A 14,235-nucleotide genomic window follows, 5' to 3' on the forward strand; every position below is an offset into this window, starting at 1 on the left:
TGGGGTGGTTAGGAAGAGGAGGAAATGAGCATGAAGGAAAGTGTGAGAAGAAAGGGTTTGGTAATCGCCGTGGATTGAAAAAAATCATCGCCGATTAAGATCTTGAGGAGATAGATCGGAAGATCGGAAACCCCCACACAGAGAATTGGGCGAATGCGGCGGTGAGAGCGGCCAAAGCGGCAGTTGAACTGTTCCTGACTTGTGCTGAATATGGGTTATCGCCCAGCTCAACACAAGCAGAGGAGGACCCTTCCAACACTATCATCACCACCATCTCACCATTCACCTTTCCCTTCATATGCGTCGACTTCGCCATCTCTGATTTCAGCACCGTCCTTCGATCGTATCCGTTCAAGTCGCGGCAAGGTCGCAGTCACGATGAGACCAACAGTAATGTCTAAGCTGCGGCGAGTTTCAGCATCCGTCATCGTTAACGTCCTCACCGCGCTCCTCATCGCATTCCTCGCCCTCACCCCACCAGTCAACGCCACCTCCACCGCCCGAGGCCTCAACCCCATCCTCGAAAAGCGATACCTCCAAACCTACCGCTCCATCTTCTCCACCACCACCAACACCTCGAACCCTCCCAACCATTCACCCAACTGTCCTCCCTGTCCCGAACCTTCATGCTTCAACTGTCAGCTCCCCGCCTACGAATGCTACCAATTCGGCGAATGCAACGAATACGACGGTCTCTGTTCCTGTCCCGTCGGATTCGGTGGACCTGACTGTCGCTCCCCGCTCTGCGGTTCCCCCGCTGACGGCACAAAACGATTCCCTAAAGGCGAACCGGGCGATAAAGACTCCTGCTCTTGCTCCGACGGTTGGTCCGGTCTCAACTGTAACCTTTGCAACACCGATGCTGCATGCTCCAATTTTATCCTGGGCGGAGAACGTCTCGGCGAGAATGGAACATGTTATGATGGTGGGGCAACTATGCAGCAGAATTTTCAGGAATGCGATGTGACGAATCAGAAGATTGTCGACATGCTACCTGACAGACCACCGCAGGTTACGTTCAGCTGCGATAAAGGGGAGGCGAGTTGTAACTTTCAGTTCTGGATCGGAGCGAGAGAGTCGTTCTATTGCGGATTGGAGGATTGTGAAGAGACGATCGAGTTGGGGAAAACGAGCAACAGGACTTCCTACGATTGTAAAAAGGTCAGTTGTAAGTGTATTCCGGGGAGGATGCTTTGTGGGGAGTCGGGGAGTATCGATATTTCGGACTTTTTGACGGAAGAGATTAAGGGGCCAGGCAAGATGAGTTGTAAGACGGAGGCGAGTGGGGATGGGGCAAGAAAGTGTCGGTTTGAAGAGCCGGGTATGAACGGGCTGATTTCGGATGTGTTTGGTGATGAAGCTATTTTCATCACGTGTAAGTCAGGGGAGTGTATACATTTCAGTCAGGTCCCAGGGTATCAGACTCCAATTGCGCCGGAGAAGCCGACTACGTGGGTGGTGATCAGTGCCATCGCTGCGATCCTCGTAGTGGTAGTGTCGGTTAGCTTGCTTTGGTTGCTGGGTAGACACTACAAGGAGGATGCGATGGGGAATGTGAGGTTACCGGAGGAAGAGGCGGATCTGATGAAGGACCATATTCCTGCTGCACTTCATTGGGAGAATGTTGGGTATAGGATTGGTAGTAAAGCGCTTTTGGATGGAATTACGGGGAGTGTTAAGCCAGGAGAGGTGGTGGCGATTGTGGGTGCTAGCGGTGCGGGGAAGACTACCTTTTTGGATATTTTGGCTAGGAGGGAGAAGAGAGGTGTGACATCGGGAACGGTGTTGGTGAATGGAAGGAAGATGTCGAATCAGGAGTATAAGCGCGTGGTTGGGTTTGTTGATCAGGAGGATTTGTTGATGGAGACGCTGACGGTGTACGAGACGGTTCTTTATTCCGCCTTGCTGCGGTTGCCGAGGGATATGTCGTTGGAGGCGAAGAAGTTTAGGACTCTCGAAACGATGCAAGAGTTGGGGATCTTGGGCATTAGAGACAGCCGTATTGGCGGATCAGGTTTCACTGCTGGTGGTAGCAAAGAGGGAAGGGGGATTAGTGGTGGTGAGAAGCGACGTGTTTCGATCGCTTGCGAACTGGTCACAAGTCCTAGTATTCTTTTCTGCGACGAGCCGACCTCGGGTTTGGATGCGTATAATGCGTTCAATGTCGTTCAGTCGTTGGTGACGCTGGCCAAGACGTATAAGAGGACGGTCATCTTTTCGATCCATCAGCCCAGGAGTAATATTGTCGCGCTGTTCGATAAGTTGCTGTTGTTGGCGGAAGGGAGGGTGGTGTATTCCGGACCGTTTGATAGGTGTAGCGACTACTTTGATCAGGTGGGACATCCTTGTCCGCCTGGATTCAATATTGCGGATTTCTTGATTGATTTGACTGCGAGACGCAACTTTGGGCTGGGAGACGGCGAGCACGAAGGGGATGACGTCGAGGGTGGCGATTCGAGAGGAAGTGTGCAGCATAGTAGGACGGATACGAGTGTCGTCACTACGGGTACGAGCTCGAGGGAGGAATCCACCGAGCTTCGTACACGACCCAACTCGATCGCTGAGGACGGCTCTGATGGTGTTGGAAGGCTACGCAAGAAGACCTCACGTCTGGCCGATGGGTTGCGCAATGCCTTCGCAAACGGGCAATCGAACGGTAGCGACGTATGGATGCCAGCCTTGAGCAGCGGCAAGCTCGTCCACCTAGTCAACGCATTCTCTGAATCCGACATTTCCACCACCACCAAATCCGAACTCGACGCTTTCCTCGGCCGCACTCCCGAAGGAATCCAAAACAATCTTCCTGATCTCGCCAACGAATCCTCCCTCCTTCGCAGCTATAAGAAAGCTCCCCTGTGGACTCAATTCAAGATCCTCTCCGGTCGAGCGTTTAAGAATCTATACAGGGATCCGATTTTGATGTTTGCGCATTTCGGATTGGCGATCGTACTAGCCTTGTTCTGCGGAGTACTTTACCACGGGGTTACGAACGATATTTCTGGATTCCAGAACAGGTTGGGGTTGTTTTTCTTCATTCTTTCCCTCTTCGGCTTTTCTTGCCTTACGAGTCTGGGAATGTTCGCAAACGAAAGAGCCCTCTTCGTCAGGGAGAGAAGCAACGGATACTATTCACCTCTAACCTATTTCACCTCGAAACTCTTATTCGACATCCTCCCACTCCGCGTGGTCCCACCATTCCTGTTCGGTGGATGCGTATACTTCTTAGTCGGCCTAGTACCAGGTGTTGCGGAATTTTGGAAATTCATCCTCACCCTCGTGCTTTTCTCCCTCTCCGCATCCTCGGCGGTCTTTTTCATTTCGATCGCCATTTCCGATACTGGTCTCGCCAACCTGGTTGGTTCCCTCACCATGCTTTTCTCTCTCCTCTTCGCGGGTCTACTCATCAACAGGGACAGAATCCCAGGATATCTCAAATGGCTTCAACACCTCTCATTCTTCCACGCCGCATACGAAGCGTTGATAGTAAACGAGCTAAGGAATCTAAGCCTGAAGGAACACAAGTATGGCATCGATATCGAGGTGCCGGCCGCGAGTATTATTAGTAGTTTTGGGTTTAATAGTCAGGCGTTTTGGTTTCCAGATATTGTAACGTTGGCGGTGCTGTTTGTTGCCTTTACGGCGGCTAGTTTGGGGTGGTTGGTGATGTTTGTTAGGGAGCGAAAGTAAACCTCCCTTCTTGTCTAGACTTTGTCATCCCAGCTGTTTATGTTTTGTTTTGCAATTGTGCTGTAGACTTTCACTTAGGAAATGTGTGATGCTGTGCTTGGTTTGACATTAGGGTTTGGGTGAAGGATGCGAACATGAATCGAAGCTGGAAGTGGATGGTGCAAACGATTGCATAGTGTGGCTAGAACACTGTGCCGTCGGAAAGAACATTGATCGGAGGCCCGCCCCCAGTCTTCCCCCTCTTCTCGCTCGCGATTTCCCTACCTGCCTTCCAAGTCGCAGCCTCCAAAAGCTGTTTCAGATCCAACTGCTCCTCTCTCAACCCTAACTTCTGTCTAATCTTCTGCGCTTGTCTATCTAACAAGATCACTGTAAGCGCGCGCCATTCGACTATCGCTGCATGTTCAGCAGGCAAGCTGGGCACTGCTCCCGCTTTTGTCTGACTCGCCTCAAGTAAAGAAGCTTTGGGTGTCAGCACACCTAAATCGACAAACAGCCCTCCATTCCTGTATTCGGGCAAACCAGTTGCGTCTTCACCCCGAACAAATCTCCATCCGAGAGTCTTTTCCATCGCTTCCAACAACGAATAGTTCAACCACTGAGTCAACTTATGAAACGGGACTAAACTCTTCTCATTCCCCAACTCGACCTTGTTGAGCTTAGCTAGGATGGAGTTAGGCCAAACATCGCCCATTGCGACACCATCTATCTTGCTCCTACTTGCGGGCCAGATGGGTGCAAGACCGTACATCAATACTTCCCATAACGCCGGAATGGGAACTTCTACAACCTGGATCATCTTTTCCACACCTGGATGTCTTGCTAAATAGTCGACCAAAAATCCTGGTCGTCTCTCGCCAGGTGGAGCATCAGGATCAGGACCAACGAAGAAGCCGTTTGTGTCCAATTCAAGTGCTTCTCCAAGCCGAATGAGGAGGTTTGTTCTGCCTTCGAGTCCAGTCATCGGGTTTGAGTGTGGATGAACTTGCAGATCGATAGCCAACATGTCTGGCGATAGATTCTTTAGTCCGCCTGCTGTGACTACGTGGCGATCCGAGCCCTCAGCATCAGGATTAGAAGAAAAACGACCGGAAAGAAACATTTCCAGACTTGCTACGGCTAGTCCTTCGGAACGGGAGTAAGTGAGACCGGTTTTCTTCTCTTCATACTTCCATGCGGTGCCTGCTCCAGCGTCTAGGAGGACAGAGACCATGAATAGGTCTACTAGTCTTCTGGCTGCTTCGATTCTGTCTACTACCGGAGCTGAAGTTACCGCTCCAGCTGAAGCAGCAGAGTTGGAGTGAGAAGAAGGCTTAACACCAGCCCACTCACTCAACAACGTCGTAATCCGAGGTATTCCTCCAACGTCAAAATGTCTCCATCTTCCATGAGGTGGGATGGCGGCATAGTTGGTACCGAAATCACGTTGTATGATCTTGATGCAGTAGTCTGCAACGGCGTCTTCAGCGTTAGTGTTGTAGGTGAAGTATTCGCCTTCACCAGTGGTGGCGACGTGGTCGAAGATGGTTGTGCAACGTGAACGGACCGAGGGGAGGGTGCGAAGGTATGCTACTTCTGGAGAGATGCCAACGGCTGGATTGGGATAGGGCTTGGACATCTTGAGAGATGCTTTATGGTGAATGACGGTAGTGGGGAAATACGTGAGGAGGAGAGGTTGAGGGAAGGTGTGAAGGAGTGAGGAGAGGGGTCAAGGCGGATTGCGGGGAATCGGATGGCTCGTGCGGTGAAAGCGCTGCGCATACACACCCTGCATCAACGGCGCGTTTCTGACGATCCGAGTTCAGGGTCCAAGTCAACTCCACCTTTTCCCTTTTGCAACAGCTCGTAGTTGGGCGTTGCCTCTCCTTGTTGTAGTTCAGAGGCGAATATGTTTTGTACCAACTTGAACTGATCCCTTGGGCCATCTTTCTAGATCTGCACTGGTGAGCATTGATACAGAACACGTAAGCAGCGCGAATTGCAAAGTCAGTGTCACAGAAGGAATGCTTCAAGACAGGCTCTTATCGCAGAAACGCACTGCTTATCGGTTTAATCCGATTAGCCGCCGCGTCGCCTTGAAGCACTGGCTCCCCTGCCTCTTCCCAACTAAAGCGTCCTTTTAAAGCCCTCACTCGTCCTCATGAAAGCAAGAGAGCAAGGGACGACATCAGCTTGAGAAATCAAGAAATGATGATGTGAATTGCGTGCCCGAGTGTTGCCGGGTATGGTATCTAAAATGAACAAAGACGACGAGAAAAGTAGTTCAAGGAGATGCAATGGGTCAAAGAAGTGTGTTGAAGGGCGAGATCGATTCGAGTTTAGATATGCACCTGAACGATGCTTGGTATTCTTGGTTCAGGACCCATTGGAACGCTTGCGAAGATACTCTTCATGCATTTCGCGGCGTGTCATGTTGCTTTGCGAACGGTGATGTTGCATCGAAGCAGGTCGAGTAGGTGGTGGAGGCATGCTCGCTGCTGCATGCTGTTCCTTTTGACGTTCTGTCTCAGCTTTGAGCTTAATGACGCGTTCTGAGAGGTCTTCGAGCACAGCAAGCCTATCGTCCTGTCTACTGTTCGTTGGCTGATTGTGGGTGGGTTGTGAGGATCCGATCATGCCGCCTCCTAAGCTTTGGCTTCGACCATGGGCAGAGATTGCACCCGGCCTATCGCTTGGCGGAGAGGAGATGTTGGATGGAGAGGACGAAGTTTGCAGGGTGCCGGATTCGTCGACTGACGAGAAAGCACCTCGGGGTGGTGAAAGACCTTTGGTCCTGCGCAAACTCCGGCATGATTTATTGGGAGAGCTTCCTTGGTCGCGCTCTACGGGCGATGGCAGCGTAGTGGTGTTGTTCGCGTCAGAGTTTTCGTCCACTTTCTGTCCCTGCTCCTTCTGCTTCAAGAACATGCGCAACGTATCCAGCGCAACTGAAACTTCGTTGAAGCCAACCTTGCCCTGTGGCTTGGCAAAGAGGCTACCAAGTCTGTCCGGCGATGTCTCAAGGAGAGATTGTGGTCGTTGCACCGCTTGCGAGAGCCCATCGCTACTGAGAGCTGTTCTCTGCAGAGACACACTGTGCCTAAACTTGGCTGAAGAAGAAGAAGAAGCAGAGGATCCGGGTGGTATGATAGCGTCACTTGACCTTGTCAACTTCATCGCAGCACTGCTGCTCGAAGGTGGTGGCTCCCCTTGCGACACACCTCTAGCTCGACGAAGCGCAAGTGCAGTACCTGAGATACGTTCGGTTGGGGCTGAGGGCCCATCTGAGCCTGCACCACCGCCGCTGGAACCAGATCTCGTTGTGCTCGACATGCGTAGCGATCCAGTGGCAATGTGAGATCTGGGCCTAGTCGGACCCGTAGTCCCTGTAGATTGCTGAGTATCGAGAGCAGCAGCGTTGCCTATAAAGCTACGGCTGCTTGTGCTGTCGCTACTGCTTGGACGTGCAGATCTCATGTTCTTGTTGTATGGCTCCGCCATCAGTCGTGATCGTGTCGATGATGCAGAGACAGATAGAGAGTCAAAAGAAGCACGTTCATCTGCTTGTGGCTGAAGTGTAAGTCCTGGACTGGTAGGCATGATCGGGTTCGAAGTACGCTCTCGCAGCAAGACACTGTCTCGATTCCTTGGCCAGGTTCGCCACCGCTCGTCTGCCATTTGCTCAATCGAGACGGATTGTCCGAACTCGCTGAAGTCGTGCATAGCCACTTCAGGGGTCATCACCGAAGGCGATTGCGCATCGGAACTTTCCGACGGGCGTTCATTCGGCTTGCTTGGTGGCCGATTCTGACTGTAGCTGATGCCGATGGAAGAGGCAGAGGTGGGCACGAACTGACTGTCGGCACTGGCGGAAGGCGGACTTGTCATGTCATTCAAAGAGGTGTCCCACGTCGGAGTACTGCTGTGTGACGTGAAGCTCGCTTCTGTTGTTGCGCCAAGAGATGTGTTCCAGGTATCTTTCCCCTGCCATGTCACCCGTCCACCTCTGCTGTCATTCGTGAAAGATGATGATTGTTCGGAAAGTCCGACCGCTTGTCCTTCTGAGTTTAGGATCCAGCGTCCCATCTCGTCGACCGACATCAATGATTGATAAGGAGCGTTGGCGAATCCGAGTGCCATCGATTCGGCAGGCTCTGTGTCCAGCTGTAAGCCAAGACCTGCGATCTCTCTCCCATCCCTGGCCGAAGCATCAGATGCCTGATGGTTGCTTTCATGTCTCAATCCAACATCTGCGCTATACATATCGCCAGGCGTTTTTCTTTGACAGCTTGCCTTCTCGAATCTGCCAGGCTTTGCAAGTATAGCGCTGCTGCTGCAAGCAATGATCCTAGGAGCAGGCTGCAACTGAAATGAAGACTGGCCATGTGAAGGGGCAGTCGAGGCTGGCACATGACCCATGGCACCAGATCCGACAGAATGTCCGCTACTGAGGCCCATAGAGCTGCGGATCCGGATCGGGTGTGCTTGAACAGGGACATCAGATCGATCAACTCGTCGTGGCATGCTGAAGATGAACGGTTGCGCAGAAGCAGACATATGCCTCACTTCAGCTGTTTGAGCCAGAAGGCTTCGAGACAGCTGTTCAGTAAGATGTTGGCTCGGCAGCAAGTGGGTCGACATGCTAGGTGTGTCCTGTTCCTGCATGGCACTCATAAAGGAGCCATCACTGAAGCCGGACGGATAGGCCGACGAGAATTGTGTTGGTGACCATGCTGCAGCTGAAGTCGGGCTGCAAACTGCCTGACTGGTCGAGACATCCGATGACCCCCTTTCGACCTCGTAGATACCGATGCGCGGATCGCTGGACGGCTGTTCGCGGTATGCATGGAATGGTCCTGCAGATGTGTCGACACTTTGTTGGTGTGGAATCGCCAGTGAATTCGGGGAGAAAGAGCCAGGCAGATATATTTGTGTAGGGTGTGTCGCCGGCTCGCCAGTGGACACGTCTCTCAAAGATGCCGTTGGTGCCGCAGCGATCGTTTTTGACCGGCTCGCAAAGATGTTGAAGGATTTGCGAGGTGACGGTCCAGACATCAACCAACCTTGATCTTGCTCCGGGAGCCGGGATGTAGATGCGCACTGACCTGCCGACGTCGATGCCGAAGCATAGCTAGCATGCTCCAATTGATCCACATCAGATGGCAAGATCCACGGTGAGAATGGTGTAGTAGGCCACTGGGACGCCTCGTGCCCTGTCAGAGTCAAAATACGAGGAGCGTCAGGTGCTCGAACCGGCGTTCGCAGCGCATCGGGTCTGGTGGGAGTTGCCTGATGTGAGGAACATGCAGCGTGCGTACTTCTTGTCGGCATTGATTGAGCAGTCGGTGTGAGAGTTGCTTTTCGAGCTGACGTCGGTGTCGAGATATTAAGCGCATTACTGAGAGTGGATACGAAGGATGCCGAAGAGGTGTGCTTTTGTTCAGAACGAGCAGGGTCGTGGACCTTGCCTCCGTGCTGCGATCGAGTCCCATCTCGTGAAGAGTGCATTGCGCAGACTCAACGCCAGCGCGACAAGCGGATATATCTATGAGGTAAAGCGCGACAGCAAGCTTGAACCAGCGTTCGCAAGTTCCGGTCAACCATGTGTACGTTCTGTTGCCTGACTTCGACGGTAGTTGGATCAAACAGCCAGCAACGATGAGATGGAGGGAGTGTGAGAGCCAATGTGAAAGTTGCGCACCGATGACAGAACAGTCGTCTGTGTCCGCAGCAATGGCGTTCGTGGTTAGATCAGGCCAAAGCGCTAGCTCCACTGCAAAGTAGCGTTGGCGCGAACCGTCGATTCGAGTTGGGCGATCAGATGGGTATCAGGCGCAGTTGAGAACCGTGAGAGAAGCGCAGGTCGTGTATGTTGAGTTGAAGGTCGCAGCCAGCCTGGCGACGGCGATCTAGATTGCTGAGGTTACTGGTGTTAGTGGATCTACGGTCAAGAAGGACGATGAGGTAGGGTCCGACCCTGAGAAGCTACGGAGCAAGCTTGGCAGCAAGAACAAAAATGGTAGTTGTGGACGCCGAGTGGTGGAATAGTCTGCAACTTCTTGAAGCCTCCGCTGTGAAAAAGACGATCAGGGACCAATGACCGGCAGTCGGAACTCGAAGGCTATGCAAAGGAGGAGGAGGAGGAGCATGGGTTCAGGGACGGAAGACTATGGGCAGATCGCCAGCCTGCACAAACACTAGATTCCTATGGCACATCACCATTCCCTACATCACCAAGGCTTGACCCTTCCTCACCCCGCAACTTTTCGACAACATCGTCCTTATCTGGCTCCAGAGAACTCGGACGACCAGTGCTAGAGGTGACCACCAAGATGTTCACTGCCAGCTCGTCAAACCCTACAGCTCAGTCTGGGACTTCAGCAAGTCCGCTGCAGCTTGCAACTTCAGCGTCAGATGAGCCGGAACTCGATCCAATCGAACCAGCTCCAACTGATGTCGCCTTTCATGCCGAGCCACAAGGCTTGATGCAGATGCTCAGCCTTGTCGGAAGTACCTTCTTCGAAGCCGATCGCGAAGGCTTTGTGGAAGACTGGCTTCTTCAGCTGACTCGTCGATGATCTTGCAGAAGGGCTCTGAGCTTGGTAAATCGAGCAGCCTTTCGCACATGATCTGGTTTGTTGTCGTTTGCTCCGACTCAGCCCCTTACCTTCACCTCTCGACCATTGGGTCGAGAGGTGATGTCCAACCGTATATCGCACTCGCAAAGGGCTTGCAAGCAGATGGTCATCGAGCGAGAATCGCAACCCATGCCGAGTTTGGGGATTGGATCATCGGTCATGGTATCGATTTCAGCGAGATTGGCCGTGATCCTGCTGAGCTCATGCGGATCTGTGTCGAGAATGGCACCTTCACCGTCTCTTTCCTACGTGAAGGAATGACTAGGTTCTGTGACTGGCTCGACGATTTGTTAGCATCAGCGTGAAGAGCGTGCCAACGCTTTAGTTGTTCGAGGTGCTGGTTTCACCACACTACGCAAGATCGATGCAAGATGTCTCATCTCTCTTCACAGCAGAGCAAGCGAGCATAGCGCACAGAAAGTGGCTGCGGCGGAACGAAATGGTAATAAGCGGGTCAAACAAAAGGTGCCAGCGCTTTAAAAAGGCATGGCGAATCTTCTCATTACTTATCGTACGTATGGATACATGCGCACTTTTCAATCGTGAGCGAAGGGGACCAACGCGTGTCACTCCATTTCGTCACAATGCCTTAACCTGTCCTGCTTGCTCTTCTCTCTTCCTTCTTCTCCATCACCTTCTCTTCCTTTGTGCTTGCCTCCAGGCTGCACTTTGTTAAGGTTGGTGTTGCACTCAACACATCATGAAAAGAGTCACAAGTGTGGTGCCAGTTCCCACACATAGGAGCCACATGACACTGTGACTGAGTCCAACACTTTTTGAAAAAAGATAGGGGTCCAAAAACACAAGATTCTGTCACAGTATCAGCCTGTTTGCTTGCTTCTCTCACCACCTCATCACCCAAGAGCATTCAACAAGCCAACACAGCCTTGGCCACAAGTGGACAAACTGAAGGACAGCATGCACTTACTTGCTTAAGATATCACATCTGATGGCCCAGTGTGGCTTGCAAGATCAACAGCCGAGAGAGGCTTCTAGCACCTCTCTCTGGGAAGATTTCGATGATCCATTGATGCCTTTGCTGGCATCCCAATGCTGCTGTCAACGATAGCACACCTGAAATCCGAAATCTGCTGGAAGAGCTTGATCTGGCAGATTTCAGCGATCCCAGCCTGGCTCACACGGCCGTAAATGAGATCAGTCGGTTGATGCAGAAGACAATATGGAGGTCCTGTTAGATTGCGGGTCAGCGAGGTGGCTCGCTGGCTCAAAGGCTCCCAGCCCACTGTAAGGGGGCCGATTGAGCGCAGAGAAGAGTGGGTCATACAGGCGGAACGTAAGGGAGGGAATCGGGTGGGAAAAAGAAGGGTTTTAGCAAGGTCGGTGTTGTGTGACTCTTGCGAGAAGAGGAGATGGTGGTGGGAGAGAGAGAGCGAGGAGTGAAATGGAGCTTATATATACAGTCATGTCCAAAATTGCCCAGCATCTTTTAGGATAATTAAATGCTCATCACCACACATCAACTTCACTTCTCAAGAGCTGGTATCCTCAATGAAGTGTAGCTTGTGACATATTGTTGGAAAGCTGAGATTGAGAGCTACAAGTACATATAAGTTTTGTTGTGATTGGACCACATTTGTGTGCAGTGAAAATGCCACAACTTTTTTTTTGAGTGTAAAGCTCCTCCTAAATTACTATATACTATACTTTAGTATTTTGTATGACCCCCTTTTGCAACCCTTACAGCCTGTAACCTCCTGGGCATTGACTTTATGTGTGCCTGGACTGATTCCTTCAGAAAAGTTGCCCAAAACCTGTTGATAGCTGCAATGAGTTGAGCTTTATTGTTGATAGTATATCTTTGCTGATATAGCTGCTTTTTCAGCTGCTGCCACACATGTTCTATAGGATTCAGGTCTGGAGACATTGCAGGCCAGGGCAATACATTGATTTTGACCTCCTCCAGGTACTCCTTGGTGACTTTGGCAGTGTGAGGGCAGGCATTGTCTTGCTGAAAGATCAATTTATCCCTTGGTGGAATTCTCTGTATATTCTTCCACTTCAAGATGCTACCAGGCACTGCTTCCTCCAGCAACTCAATGTAATGCTCTGAATTCAGTTTGTCATCTATATAGACCATTAGACCTAGGCCTGCCCAGGTCATACACCCCCAAATCATGATGCTGTGGCCACCCCCCTGCAGTGTAGGTATATATATATCATAGTTGACATCCCTGGACCAGTATCACTTTTCCAAGCCCTTTCCAATGTGTTGAACCTTGCATTCATCACTCCAGATGACATTCTTCCATTGTTCAACAGTCCAATGTCTATACTCCTTGGCAAACACCCTCCTTGCCTTCCTATGTTTATCTGTGAGCAAGGGTTTTCTCCTTTTTGCCCTAAACTTAAGTCCAGCTTGCTTCAGCACACATGTAATGGTTTGTCTGGACAAACAAAGTTGATAGTGTCATAGCCAGTAGGCTGAAGCTTCAGTAGCCAAAGTATAAGAATTCTTGCTAATTCCTCTGGTGAGTAATGCCTGTTGGCATGAGGAGAGGAGGAGGGGCCTCCCAGGGGTCCTTTTCACATATTCACTCTCTGGTACCCATTTTGCCAGTTCAGCAATGCTAGATTTGTTGATAGACAGTTTAGTTGCTATCTCCCTTGTTGAGAAACCTGCTTGGAGCAGCTCTTTGACCTGTAATAGGTGAGTGGTGGTGTGTTTAGTCCTCCCCATATCGATTTTTTGCCCTCCTTGCTATGTTGACAGCAGTATTGCCATATGATGTCCTAAGCTTGTCAAAGCACCCCAAAACATCTTTGTTTATATCATACTACAATCATATGAAGTTTCAAGCATGGTCTATTAGCTCAATTCTGTGCAAAGTGATAAGTTACACAAGGTACAGAATTAATTGAGGAGGAGGAGGGGCTTCAAAGAGCACCAACCTAAATTCCAGCATATTCTTTGGTGGGACCACCCTTTTTCTCTCACATATTCTGATAGCATGCTATCCAAGCTTTGCAACCATACCACACAAAGTGGGTGTTGTCAAAGAGAACAAAGAGTACTGGTCATCATCATGAAAAGGACTTGAGAACACCATATCAAATTAATTAGATGCTGGGCAATTTTGGATGTGACTGTACAAAATGAGTGGTTGAGTCGGTTTGCGACAGCGGAGCAAAACAAAGCATCTGACTGAGTAGGTTGTGACACTTGTGGCCTGTGCTCAGATGCGCACGCCAAGTCACATGCAGCAGATGTATCAAGTGAGCTTGTTCCAACCGATCTTGGTGAATTACATCGAGTGACTGTATTCTGATGAATTTTGACTGACTGCTGTGAATGCTCCGTTCAGAGGTAGTGCAGCACATTCAGAGTTCTTGAATGCTTGAATTGAGTGATGATATGACTATACCAAATGTTTAGTATGATGACACCTGGGTCATAGGACTGGATGTGCAGAAGAACTAGACTGGCTTGAGAAAAGGCCATGCACAAGAATAATGGGATTGGGTGAATAGTGGGTTCCAACAGAATTCGTTGGGGTCAGTAGGATCAAGGCCTTATGACAGAGTTTGTTGTGATTGGTAGGATCAAGATTGTATGACAGTGTCTGTTGGGATCAGTAGGATTGAGATGTTATGACAGAACTTGACGAAACCAAATAAAGGGTGCCACTCCCACCAACATCACAAGGAGGGATATGCAAGGGGAGGACTTGCCACTCAGATGAGGTGGGAGAGACCCCTATACGATGATGAGCTTGGCATAGGAGGGTTGGCATCATCATCTGAAGAGAGTGCAGAACTACAAGGGGCAAGACATAGGAGGATGTGCCCCACCACCCAGATGAAGTGGGAGCGACCCCTGTCAATGATAAACTTGCACTGGTCGTCCTTAACCACAAGGAGCAGGAGTGAGGACAGGACAGAACACATACAGAGTGTCACAGGGTCTGCGCAG

The 14,235-nt window shown here is 50.8% G+C and overlaps 5 protein-coding genes across 5 annotated transcripts; 2 read left to right on the top strand and 3 right to left on the bottom strand.

The window, feature by feature from the left end:
- Positions 1-393: 393 nt before the first annotated feature.
- UHO2_02726 (uncharacterized protein) lies at positions 394-3,687 on the top strand (the record flags this gene model as incomplete). The annotated part of the gene is made up of 1 exon (XM_041555514.1): positions 394-3,687. The coding sequence occupies one exon, from the start codon at positions 394-396 to the stop codon at positions 3,685-3,687; it is 3,294 nt and encodes a 1,097-aa protein (XP_041411448.1).
- Positions 3,688-3,868: 181 nt separating this feature from the next.
- Positions 3,869-5,305, bottom strand: UHO2_02727 (uncharacterized protein; the record flags this gene model as incomplete). Its single annotated transcript, XM_041555515.1, has 1 exon — positions 3,869-5,305. The coding sequence occupies one exon, from the start codon at positions 5,303-5,305 to the stop codon at positions 3,869-3,871; it is 1,437 nt and encodes a 478-aa protein (XP_041411449.1).
- Positions 5,306-6,042: 737 nt separating this feature from the next.
- UHO2_02728 (uncharacterized protein) lies at positions 6,043-8,997 on the bottom strand (the record flags this gene model as incomplete). The annotated part of the gene is made up of 1 exon (XM_041555516.1): positions 6,043-8,997. The coding sequence occupies one exon, from the start codon at positions 8,995-8,997 to the stop codon at positions 6,043-6,045; it is 2,955 nt and encodes a 984-aa protein (XP_041411450.1).
- An 86-nt stretch (positions 8,998-9,083) lies between these two features.
- UHO2_02729 (uncharacterized protein) lies at positions 9,084-10,609 on the top strand (the record flags this gene model as incomplete). Its single annotated transcript, XM_041555517.1, has 4 exons — positions 9,084-9,272; positions 9,398-9,491; positions 9,868-10,236; positions 10,326-10,609. The coding sequence occupies 4 exons, from the start codon at positions 9,084-9,086 to the stop codon at positions 10,607-10,609; spliced, it is 936 nt and encodes a 311-aa protein (XP_041411451.1).
- Positions 10,610-11,970: 1,361 nt separating this feature from the next.
- Positions 11,971-12,441, bottom strand: UHO2_02730 (uncharacterized protein; the record flags this gene model as incomplete). The annotated part of the gene is made up of 1 exon (XM_041555518.1): positions 11,971-12,441. The coding sequence occupies one exon, from the start codon at positions 12,439-12,441 to the stop codon at positions 11,971-11,973; it is 471 nt and encodes a 156-aa protein (XP_041411452.1).
- Between the last annotated feature and the right edge of the window lie 1,794 nt (positions 12,442-14,235).

The sequence above is a fragment of the Ustilago hordei genome, assembly GCF_900519145.1.
Source record: "Ustilago hordei strain Uho2 genome assembly, contig: UHO2_contig_04, whole genome shotgun sequence".
Taxonomy (NCBI): domain Eukaryota; kingdom Fungi; phylum Basidiomycota; class Ustilaginomycetes; order Ustilaginales; family Ustilaginaceae; genus Ustilago; species Ustilago hordei.